At 39.7% G+C, this 12,923-nt stretch overlaps 1 protein-coding gene across 1 annotated transcript in view; it reads left to right on the forward strand.

Moving 5' to 3' along the window:
- Window positions 1-12,923, forward strand: part of AFF2 (AF4/FMR2 family member 2) — a gene marked incomplete in the record, with an annotated part of 408,588 nt that overhangs the window by 308,461 nt on the left and 87,204 nt on the right. The window contains 1 exon segment of the mRNA XM_034781192.1: window positions 7,453-7,490. Within this exon segment, the coding sequence (XP_034637083.1) occupies window positions 7,453-7,490 (38 nt within the window).

The following is a 12,923-nucleotide window of genomic DNA, read 5'->3' on the forward strand; positions in this document are numbered from 1 at the left end:
GATGCAGTTTGCTGTACCAGCAGGGGGGCATCTGCCCTGTGAACAGATTGAACGTTAACCCCCCGCCCCTTGTAGGAACATGGACTATTCTGCACCTGTCATGAATTTGGTTTTCACAGAAAAAGAATTGGTCTGTCACAAAACTACCCCCAAAAAATTCCAACTCAGTTATTGTGCAGAATATTTTGCGCCTCATTACTTAGTACACAGTTAAATGAACCAACGAGCCGAGCAACAAACAAAAGCAGCCCGAGGGCAGCACAGAAGTTTTTGATGTGTGTTGTTACGTCCGTCTCTCCAGCGCCTGTTTGTAACGGGTTATGTATGAAATATATAGTATAGTCCTTGAACTCTTCAATCCTGCATAGGCAATAAACGAGCAGTGCGAACAATACCAATATTGCCTCACATCTTTCCCAGCACTGCCACTGCTGTTGCTCTTTGACTCTGCCCTTTTGCTTCTCAAGCCTGGGTAACTATTCATTGATTTAGAGGAGGAAAAAGATGAGGGACAGGTTGGACTCCCTGAGGAATGAGATAAAGACCTTCACTACAAAGGGGAATCTAAGTGCATAAACTGCAAGTAAATTGGGGTAAGAGAGGCTGCTTCTGATATGGCTGTGTATACTTCTTCCTTTTACTGTGACAAGAGGCCTTTTTAACCCATGCGGGCTTTGGAGAAGTCATACTTATTAATAGCACTTAGCAATTTAAGAACACGTGTATCCAAGGACCTCAAAGCACTCTGTGAATATTAATAAGTTACACCTACCTTTAAGGTAGTCATGAGGTAAATACAAAGTATTATTCTCCAAAAGTTATAGGTGGGGAATTGAGGCACATATAGATTATGTGAGTTGCCTACAGTTTCACAATGGTCAGTGGCAGAAATACTGTTCTCTTGGCTCTCGGCCCTAAGCTTTCACCTTAGGCTTATCTCCCTTTTCTTGGGGTAGTTTTTGTTTTATCCTCTGTAATTTTCTTGGCTTTTTCTCCTTATATTTCCTTTGCCTTTTGAGGATTTTTTTCTCTTGTGGTTAACATGTGGGGCTAGGCATCGGGAGTTCCATTCTCAGCTCAGCAACAGAATTCCTGTGTGACCTTGGCCAAATCCCTTAAGTTCTCTTTGCTTCAGTTCCCCGTCAGTGGAATGGATATAAATAATACCTACTACACCTGTCAGGGGCATAGTGAGAGTTAATTATCACTTGGAAAACATCTTGAGACCCTCCCAAAAGAAGGTGTTATAGAAGGACAAATTACTGTTTACACTTCCTCTGTCCCACTCCACCTTACCTGCCTTACAACTAGCATCCATCAGCAAGTGATGTTTTGAAAAATCCCACAGGACACTGAGAAGCATTGCTGAAGAGACTGTCCCTGGGCTTCTTGTCTCAGTGGCTTCTTTTCATTTGGGACATGCCATGAAGAACGGGAACTGGCCATGTTTTGCATTACATGCTTCTTCAGTTTGGCATCCACCATTTCCCTTAGTAAATGTAGAAATCTGGGGGAAATGCTGGCCATTGCACACAGTGACCCAAAATCATCCCTACGGTAACTCAGTTTAAAAACAGTGGAGTTTGCTGGAAGATGCTCCACCATCTGTAGATGCACTTGCCATTTCTTTACAAACTTTGTTATCCCTAAAAAGGCTGCAAATTTTACCCAGCCTGCTCTGCACCATCTAAAACAGGAGTTTCCCACTTAGTGGAATTCCACCCTAAATATTCCTGAAGAACTCTTGTAAAGCCAAGAAAGGTGCTGTATTGCTCAAAGTTGTAGAAAGGTGAGGAGATGCTCTGTATCTAATACATACCCATGAGGGAGTCCTATGGGAAGTATGTACACCATTTGGGTCTATAGCCACCCTGGATGTGGTGATTTGATTCTCTCTAAAACTGATCTCAGCTACTCTTCTCCTTTTATTTGCCTTCTGAAGGAAAACAGGGACTACACGCAAGAATATTCTGGGATGAGAAGGGTGCATCCTCGCTCCATTTTTTCGGTCTAGATTCAGTGAGCCCAGCTTTTCATCCTCAGGGAGGCTGCCCTAGAATACCACATGCAGCATGTCCGTGACAAGGTTTCCAACTTCCTGTCAGAGATGATTAGCAAGAAAGCAACAGATTCTCCTCCATTGATGTTAGGGGACAGGTAGAGGAGAATGTAACCACAGCATTAAAAAAAAACAGAGATCCCTTGAGGCTTGTGACCCCCAGCACAATTTTCCCGACTTCCCTTTTGCACAGCGTCCTTCATGCACACTGTGCTCTTCTCCACCCCCCAGAAAATTCCACCTGAGACCAACTGTCTAATTACAGAAGCAGACCAAGGTCCAGCACCATCCATTCTTAGTAGTTTAATTCATGACTCAGCACTCTATCCGTGACCCAAAGGACAGAGCGCAACCTCCAAGAGTGGTGTTAATTTGCAAAGGGCCTGATTTAACTCCCATTGAAGTCAATGGAAAGATTTTCATTAGTGCCAAGGGTGTTGAATTGGACCTTCAGTGATGATCATCTGTTCCACTGACAGAACAAGAGGAGAGCATGGTCAGTCATGAACATACCTATGGGGGATAGTTTAGCTGCTCACCCCTGAGAGCAGAGCTGATCAGAAAATGTGGAAGAGGGGTTCTCCAGAACATTTCAATTTGTCACTCATGGTTGGCTACAAACTTTTCAGATTTCAGGTTTTCAGTGAAAACTCTACCTATTCCGTAGAAAACAAATACTTTCAGTAGAAAATTGCATTTATTCAAAAACCCAGTTTTCCATCAAAAGACAATTTTGACCAACATTTTTTGACTTGCCGTTCTTGAGAGTTTACTGTGCGTGTGTTTTCAGTGCTCTAGGTACCTTGCACTGACCAAAACACAATGTCCATCAGAAAGATTAGTGCCTTGATTGATAACCAGAAAAACAGACACTATTTTGGCCCACAGTGCAGTTCACGGAAGGAATTCATAAGGGTGATGGTTATTTGCCAGTGCCTTCTTTTGTTTGACAATTAGTGAAACTTGTCTCTTTATCCAGCCTCTAGGGACACATTTCTTTCACTTCTCTATTACTGTTCTGTGCTGCTCACATCTGGAGTTCACGTTTGAGTTCCCTGAATGCTATGGAAAACCATCCCCCAACACCCAAAAAGTTTCTGTGAACTGCTGCTGCCCTTCATCTGTTCCTCCAATTTATCTTCTTTCTCCTTCTCATCCTGTGTCTGCCTAGAGGGGCAGCTGTGGAGAGAGGATAATTTTAGAGAGATATGGTATATAACTAGTACCATAATTGTAAAAAATCAGAAGGAAATTACAAATTAAAGCAGTATAACTGTCTAGTTCAGTCTGGTCTCCATTTTCTAATCATCTTAAATTATTTTAATGTACACTTGCAAACTCAAAATTAGCAGCAATCCCATGATGTAACCCTCCTAACGCTCATTGAATCCCATTATATTATTTCATTTTCTTTCCATTCTTTTGTAGTGTGATCGCCCACTCAGACCACATGTATCATGATTTGGGAACCTCCTACCTACTCTATTTATAGTCATTTTAATGTGTGAAGTTCAGGAATCATTCTGGATTTTAAAAACCATTTCTTATTTGTAAAAGCCCAGAATATAAGTTGCACAAAATAACTCACTTTTAAAATTGTTTGTCTTTGAAATATCTTAAATTAATTATCAAAAGCTCACCTCACATCTAAAACAAATTGAGTCATGAAGACGAGAAACAGAAAATTGTTAACTCTATATCAAGGCTGATGGAAGCTCAATGATATCATTTTGTTCAAAGATTAAAGGTGATGAGCACTGAAGTAATTGACGAGGATGACTATGAACACATCTGACTAGAGCTGTTAAATTCAGTAATGATCAAAAGTTAATTATCAAAGCAGAGAGAACTACTCAACATAGACCAGTTGAGTCAATAGCGAAGCAACCCAGAAATAAAAGTAATTTGGAGGAAGTATTTTCCTATAATGAAGTTGTATAAAAGATGTACATTTCAAAGAAAGCTGCCTAAAACAAGATAGTATTCTTCCTGATCAGAGAAAAAATAATTAGCTCTAATTGACAGACCTGCTCCACACACAATATTTTCAAACAATATGTTTCTGCATCAAAGCTTAATATGTATAGTCACTCAATGTCACTTTGATTCCTCTGTTCTGTATTTTCTGCCACTGAGCATGCTCATGATATTGCAACAAATATACTGTGAAAAAGAGTGAGCAACACATACAAGAAAAATGAAAGCACAGGGCCAGATCCTGTAATACTTACTCAGATGGAATTCCTTATGTCTAATTCTGCATGGTCAGCTCCCATCCTCAACTCCCACTAAGTGGCAAATAGGTTCAGGTAATATAATAAGTAAGCAGCTCCTTCATCCAAAATGCAAATTGAAACTGGGTGCAGCCTTTCCTGGTTGTTTGAAAGGTTTGGTTAGAGAAAGAGAGAGAGAGTGTGTGTAAAAAGTTTATACTACCAAACGCTTTGAGTTACTGAAGTGCCTTTCCCACAAACACAATCACAAGTAATCTAGGAAATCACTAGCTAAGAAAACAATGGCATGCTACCAATCTTCACAGCCACACAGAATAATATGTAGGCAGATTCCCATTGTACACATCACCACCACATTTTCCCCTCCAATGCAAACAGCTGCAATCCACATGTTCAATTACTCAAAATTGAATGCACCGCCTAGACTCTGATCTTTAATATTCTATGATTTTGACGTTACCCAATTCTCTCTCAATTTCTGAACTAGCTTCATCGTCTTTATACAAACAGTTTAGTACATTTCCTCATTTTGCTCATTTGCTATAGATTAATTTAACCTTGTAATTCTTTGTATTTGCATAAATATTTACTTCCTATTCAAAACACTTCCCTCTCGTTCTATTGTTATCTCTTATCTGTTTATTTACAATCAAGTTTGTGTGTGATTATTTTTGAAGAATTTGATAAAAGTAACCAGTATCTGAGATTTAGTTTAGATTTACACAGTCCTAACTCTGTAGTGTTACAAGCCCAGATATAGGCTAGCTAGACTGATCATGAGAATTGTTAGACTGCAGTCAGAAAGTAGACTTCTGCTTGATAAAAGAGAATTTGTAACCTTATAAACACTTTTAAGTATCAGAGGGGTAGCCGTATTAGTCTGGATCTGTAAAAGCAGCAGAGTCCTGTGGCACCTTATAGACTAACGGACGTATTGGAGCATGAGTTTTCGTGGGTGAATATTCTATAAGGTGCCACAGGGCTCTTTGCTGCCTAAACACTTTTAGTACCTCAGGAGGAGAGGATAGAAACTTGAAATTCAGTAGTCCACTGAAAATCCATTTAATAGGCTCAATTATAAGATTTTAAATAAATAGTTTGTTCACACATACACACTTTTCTTTTATTAATGAGGGTTCTTTTGTTAAACAGTGGCCTTTTGGCCCTGAACATGTACGCATCAAATAAATTGAGTATATTTTGGAGGGTGCCTATGGAGTGAAGCAGGACCCACACCAGCCAACTGACCACTTCATGAGGCAGGGATGCAATCATAGAAACATAGGTCTAGAAGAGACCTCATCATGTGTTTGCACAATGGGGCAGAATTAAGGTTAACTTTCGCATTTCCTGAGTTCTGAGTGCTTCACTGAGCAGCCTTACCATTCTTTTCACCTAGTTGGTTTGATTAATATTCATTTACTTGCTTACTGTCTTGTTTGTTTATGTTGATTTCACTGTATAAATATAAAACAAACGCTTCTCCCAGGCTCTACCGACCCATAATAAATAATGTAAAACGTAATCTAAGATACAAAGAGCAAGCCTTTCTCTGCCCAAAAGGAGCCAGTCCATAAAACTAATATTTCCCCATTTCAGATCTCACAAACCTTAATTCCTTATCTCATGTGAAAAATCAATGGTTTGGGATGTTGATGGATTTAAATGTGGATCTCCCTACTACTGGGGAGGGGGGGGGGGATTATTATTTTTTTTTTTTTGCAAAATTTCTGGTCCCACTGATGATGTCATATAACAACCTATTCTCACAAGATTTGTAGCCCAGTATTGCAAGTTCAGGGGATTCGCTTCAGAGTTGAGGCCAATTTAGACAGAAGATCTAATCCTTTTGTCCTTATCTGAACATTTTGAATATCACCCTCACTGGGAATTTTTACCAAGGAATATGTTTTTCCTTGTCCCTGAATGAAGCAAAGGTTACAATATTTCACCCAAACACCCTTAACCCTTGTGCATCATCACCAGTTTTTTTGGCTTTATTTTGTTTCCTGAAATATACTAAAATGCAAGTAAGCACGAAAGCTTTCTATAGTGTAATGGGTTTATGGATCAGTCACGTTTCAATCTGCATTTCAGTGCTACAGTACACGTAATCTGACTAACGGTTTGACTCCTTTCCCCATTTAAAACTGATAGCCTAGTACTTCAAATACTAAAAAGAATGCTCTAAAATGATTTGACAGCACTAATTTTGTCTTAAGATAATATTTCAACCTTCTCTGTATCGCAATATGATTTATATAGTCTATGAAATTCTGAGGGAATAAAAGTTTGGTTCAGATTACATAATTATGCCATAGAAGCATAAAAAAAATCACCACTAAAATCTCCAACAGCTTAAACAGTTTGATAGACTGTAGCCATTCTGCCATCAGTGCCCCCAGCTGTGTTGCTTAGCAACATTTTAATTCAAGAAGAATCGAAGGAGATGAAATCCCCGTGGAGAGGGAAACAGAAATAAGAGGGCCGTTGACAGATGATCTGAGTTGTTTCTTCTAATATACTGTGAAGATCACTGGCTCTTTTCATGAATGATAAATGGACTGTACACAGATCAATGGGTTCAGCAATAAACTGGAACCAGGCTCCATGTCTGAGGCGGTACAGGCCGAGAGGCCCAGAGATTTACTCATTTAGATGATTTGGAGTGTGTTTTCTCAAAGGTTTCACGAGAGGAAATTGATCTGAACATTTGGTCATCCATTGCCCTTTTCTGTTGTTGGCTAATAAAAATTGTTTTGGAAATAGAATCCGTTCTTGCCTTTATTTTTCCCGTTACTGTTTGTGTTCTAGATGTAGGTAGTAACGTTGCGACAAACATGACCAAATCTCAAACCGGGAAAGGCAGCAATCGTTCTGAATGAATGGTTCCTGTACACTTACAGCCATTAAAAAAATAAAGCATGATGATATCTCAAACACAGGGAGGAATGTTTTAAGAGCTGTAACACAATTGTGCGGAAAGAGTTCAGCAGTTGCTATCTTGACTCAGTTGCCTACTTAACGATGGTAGCCTGCTTTGGTTTGCTTATTCCATTTCTGAACATCATTCTATTTTAATATTATTTTGGTTCCAGGAAACGTTGTGCTTGATAATGTTGCTTAACTGTTTCTTTTCCCTCCCCCTTCTATTTATAGGCTGCCGAAAAGACAAAACCTAGAAACATTCCTGTAAAGTAAGTTATTTTTATATCCGTTGGAAAATTCAACTTTAATGAACTTCATGCAAACAACCACAACAAAAGGTCCACAATAGGGCAATAAAATAGACATTGGAACTCAAGTTAATCCATAATCAGAGCCATAAAAAATCCCGTGATCATCAAGGACAGATTTCGATTTTTCATGTGTCCCTCATGACTGCATGCCCTGATTTGTGTCCAGTTTACATAAATTAATATGTGCTGTCTATGAATAGCTGCCAAATAATATCATACTCATGTTCAGTACATAGTGCTCCTAGCCTGGGGGGGTTGCACATGCTAAAAAGATTATGTTTTTTAATTGCAATCCTTGGGAAGATCTGACAGAGGGGGAAATAACTACAAGTGTGCCAAATGATTTCTAGACACTTGAGAATATTTTGCACCAGTATATCAGAGCTTTGCCATCCTGTTGGTTAAGAACTCACATACACACACACACACACACACACACGCACGTATGTTTCTGTTCTTTATACTGGGGATCTATGAAGGATGAGCAAGCTACCGGGGACCAATTTCCGGGGCATTTTATGAGAAGATCTTAAATCTTAGGGCACTAGCAGCCACTCTCTAGTATATCATTGAATTAAGAAAGTTGCTATATAGATGTCCTGGTACTTTCAGGAGAGATGTGTTCAGTTAAGGGTAATAGCAATCAGCGGCTACTTTTTCTGCTTAAACAACATATACTCTAGTTTTAATGTCCTATTAAGTACCAATAAAACACATACTTCCAGCCTTGGTGGATGATCAGTCTGCAGTTTAACTAAGTCCCCAGGAACTATATCTTCCTATTATAGCCACTGTTTTCATTGCACTTTGCTGATCATGATGCCTTTTGGAAGTGATTTTCCTCCTAGAGATTCTTCTCCTAGAAACTCTGGGAGGGCTCATGAGTGGCTATGTTTTGGGAGGCACAACGAAAAGACTACAGGCCTCACTCTCCATTGCCTTCCACCTTGGATAGTCATTTACAGCAGGGCAAAATGAATGTAAAATGCTCATCAGAACAACCATGCAAGGTGCCAGGCAGTTGTAAATCAGACTCTTCATGTTTCATTTAATCTGATGAGAATTAGAAATGGAAACCAGGGGGGATATAAAAGCTTACGGAACTTGTAATGAGACAGGGGGCCATTCATTTCTGGGTAACTAGGTCCAGGCCAACCTGAATTAAAATTCTTGCTGGTAGTTGTTATTTGAAGTGAATTGGCTGCTCCTCTTCAGTTTCTAGGGGACAAGAGAAGCAAGTGGGGGCGGCTCCAACATAATATTTTTCAATTCATGATTTTTTTTTAAACTCTCTGCTGGTGTAAGTTGGGGCCACTTCATGGCAGTCAGTGGTGCAGCACCAGTTTGCAGCAGACAATGCCACTCCTAAGCAATTTGTACTTTACAGCGATGCGCAAGTACGCCATCTAAAATGTTCGTTTCTTTATTTTGAGTTAAATCATTGCTTTCTGGGACCTGAAAAACATAGTAACATTTTGGGATGGAAAGCGGCCATATGGCCAGTCTAGCTCTCTCCACCTCCACATGTATATTTCACCCTGTCATGTTTTCCCCAACTGCTTGTTTTAACTTGCCTTTGAATATGTTAATGATTGCAGCTTCAGTTAGTACCCTAGGGAGTCCATTATACATATTAATTACACTCTGCATAAAGAAGAGCTAAAGTATCTGCCTAGTATTTTTCAATGAAATGTAAGCACTTAATGTACCTGGATGGTTTTGCCTCTGAGAGCAAGAGTAAAATGGTATCTTTAAGATAACTGTAATGGATGTAGATTGTATTTGTACAAGCAAGGAGACCATATTCAGCACCGCAGACTCCCATCTAGTTTTTAATGCCATCAGTGCTGTAGCTCTTCCAAATGTCAAAGAGAATTTCACTTGAATTTTAATGTTCTTCAGCTTCACAAAATAAAGTTAGTTGATTCCATTGTCAAAAGGAAAGCTGTCCAGATTCCTTCTACCATATGTGACTTATCACATACATTTTTAAAAACACATTTCTGTTATTAAGACATATGCGATAGTACACTTCTGCAAATGTGAATTGCTTTTGGCTAAAAGCCATGCACTAATAAGTTGAGTTGAATCTAACTGCAGTTGACATCTGTTACAATATATATATATATATTTTCTCAGTTGTCATTAATATAAAAATTTTCCTTGCTTTTATACTTCGCTGACATAATTGCTGTCTCCCAAAACCAGATTCAGAATTAACTCAGTTTTAAAGATTACAGTTTAATTCAGTGTCTGCAAATAAGGCCCTGTACCTGTGATGTTTTGCATATTCGTAAAGGTGCCATGACTAAGGTTTGTATGGATGTTATCTACCTGTTTCGTCACCTAGAGTTATTAATGTACCAGTTTTTTACTCAATAATATACCCACAGTTGATACAATTCAACATCGTGTTTTACACAGTGTGAATCACTGAAGGTGGCTGCTGTCATTTATTCTATAAAATCTCTTTCATATTCTTGTGCTTTTTGAGAAGAGAAGCAACTAACCTACTAAAGTTTTATAGGCACATCAAGGCTGTTGTTTGTGCTTGTCTAGAGAGGTATTTAAACAAACTGAAGTGAGCTCCTTTAGTAGCTAAGTATGTGCAGGTGGCGTTCAGATTCACTCCTTTGGAATACGTGCTCTCTTTTGGACAGCTACACAAGCTTTCAGTCAGCCATATTGCACACAGCAAGGAGAGCTGTGGAAACACAGCAGAGCGAGGGGAACTCATCTTTATGTATTTGTAGTATCATCCAGCACAACATTGCTATAAATAAGCATACTGAAAAATATAAAAAGAAGTCATAATGCCTGCAGAATTGATCTTTCAGTGAAAATAATGCAGCTAGTATTTTAAAAACCCCAAACACTAAAAATAACACATCTGTCTGGATCAGGTACCCACAAGGCTCCACTTCCTGCAATATTCTAGTACCTTATAATTTTTAATGTGGTTATTATCATAACACCCCTGTGAAGTAGGGAAGAATGGTTGTCCCATTGGGAGCCAGGACTATGCCACTTGCCCAGGCTTAAACAGGGCATGTGTGGCAAAGCAGGGAATTAAACTCAGGTCTCTCATGCCCTGTCCACTGGATCACGTTTCTGCTCTGTAACACCTTTCCTCTAAGAATCTCAAAACACTTTACAAACATCAGTGAATTAAATCCCATCTCATCCCTGTGAGATAGCTTCTCGGCTCTCTGTGAGCTGAGGGGTGAAAACATTATCTACTATCTAACCCTACAGGTGGGGAAAATTAAGCCCTTGGAGTTTAAGTGACTTGACCAAGGTCACGTAGTAGAAGATTTCATAGAATCATAGAATATAAAGAGGCTGTTGTGCAAGAAATAATTTTAAGTCAGGACATAGCTGAAGCCTGGAAACTTCTGGCTCGCATGCTGTGCTAGCGTGGAGGAGAAAAATTAAATTGCAGGGTTTGTTCTGATACCCAGCCCTTCCTGTCCAATGAATGAGATGAGGGTTCCAGTGGGAGAGCTTGTGACCAAGATAATGTGTAAACTGGGAGCCCATATTAGCCAACTGTATCTTAGGGAGGAAATCACAGATTCTGGAGGAATCGTGTTCATTTTGCCTCAGATCTAGTCAGCAACGACAAGGGAGATTCCATTATCCAGTAGAAATGAGGGAGAACCTGCAGCATCCAAACTTGTACGATCCCCAGAGATCCATGCAAGGGCAGGGTCATCCATGTGAGAGGCCTTCATCTCTTTTCTGAATAGGCTGGTTGCAATACCAGTGACTCTCCCTAGTCAAAATCCAAGGTGGATCTCCTCTTTGCAGAAGACTCCACAGGTCAGGTAATACAAACCCAGGCCTAATCTCTAAGGCTAGAGAGGCAAGGATGTGCGTCCCCATGCCCCATTGTAGGGCAACCCAGTCCCCACCTCCTCAGTCCCCACAGCTGTAAGAAGTGGGGAATGGTGCCAAGAAGACAGTTCTGTGTGTCCTCTTCCACATGAGAGGAGTGAGTTCTGCATGTGGAGAGTCCCTTCCGCACACGGATTGACCATGACCTAACCCCAGAATTTGGCTCTTCGTGAATAATGGCTAAGAGATTTCTGGGGAAAATAGGCATGTAAAAGAGTCCCTTGGCTAAAACCTACTATTACCCAAGGCTTCAGAATAGAGTATTTAAGAGACAGATTACATTTCCGAAACTGAAAAATATGCTTACCATGGAAATTCACATATTATCTTAATTACTGGCTAGTGGTGAGAACGTTTGAAGGGAATACTTGCCCCAGGTACATTGCATTTGGCTTTGATTTCCTTCTGTGTCCTTTCTCCCCTAATCTTTTATGGCCTTTAAAAATCTTTAATGGAAAGATAGCAATAAAACTTTTCTCTAAACACCTGCATAAGTTAAGTTTTGCTCTAGCCTTAATGGTATCCAGATACCTAGACCAGGGATACAGACATCCTAATTCTTTCAAATGTTTCATTTATTTTCAATTTCATTCATTTTCCTTCACTAACAAGACCAGCATGAGCTTGTTAACCAGAAATGCTGGTTGTAGTTATTGTTCTTTCTTGTCCATAAAACTCATCTTCTGGTCATCATCCCTCTCAAGCTGAAGGGCATCCAACTTTACTTCCTAGGGTTGTCTTTCCCATCCAGTACACTGTAATCTGAATCACAAACCCTTAAAATCCATTACAGAATAGTCCTCTCATTTGCTAGTGCATTGATATTTCTTATGGCCCTTTCATCTTCTCTTCTGTACAGGATGGGAGTGATTGTTTCTATTGACTACATTGTAAAAATATCTATAATTTATCAGCTGGAGTGGCACCTCCCCCCCCGGGATAGGCTTAATACGGCATGGAAGGACTGATGTCTTTTAGTGAGTCAAGCAGAGTTTGTGGGTTTTCCTGTTGATTCACCCAGCTGGAGGACAAGAATATGAGGCTCACCGATTCAGTTGTTGTATACTGAGTTTCTTTGGAACCATAAACAGCCCTCTGTGCACCAGCTGGCACCAGTGCAAGCTGATGGGCTATGATTTTTTTGTTTTTATCCAGTCAGGTCAGACGTGTAGACACCAATAGGGGGACAAGAGCAGTAGCGTCCCCATACATTGTTGGGCGATTGCACAAAGTTCTTATTTTTTATTTCAAAAACGGAAAAGGCGGTGTTCAGAATAAAACGGGGTGTCCTATTTATTGGCAACCGATTGGAAAATTGGCCAAGTTCTATTGTTATGCAGAATCTAATGGAAACATGTTCTTTAAAAACATCACTAGGAAGGTTACAATCAGTCCATTTTAAAAAACAACAACATAGCTCTCCCAGGCCAAAAAAGTGCTGAGCAATTTACACACCACCACCTATTTAATCTCTTTATTTCCAAAAGCTTCCCT

Source organism: Trachemys scripta, chromosome 9, assembly GCF_013100865.1.
Source record: "Trachemys scripta elegans isolate TJP31775 chromosome 9, CAS_Tse_1.0, whole genome shotgun sequence".
In the NCBI taxonomy this organism is placed as follows: Eukaryota; Metazoa; Chordata; order Testudines; family Emydidae; genus Trachemys; species Trachemys scripta.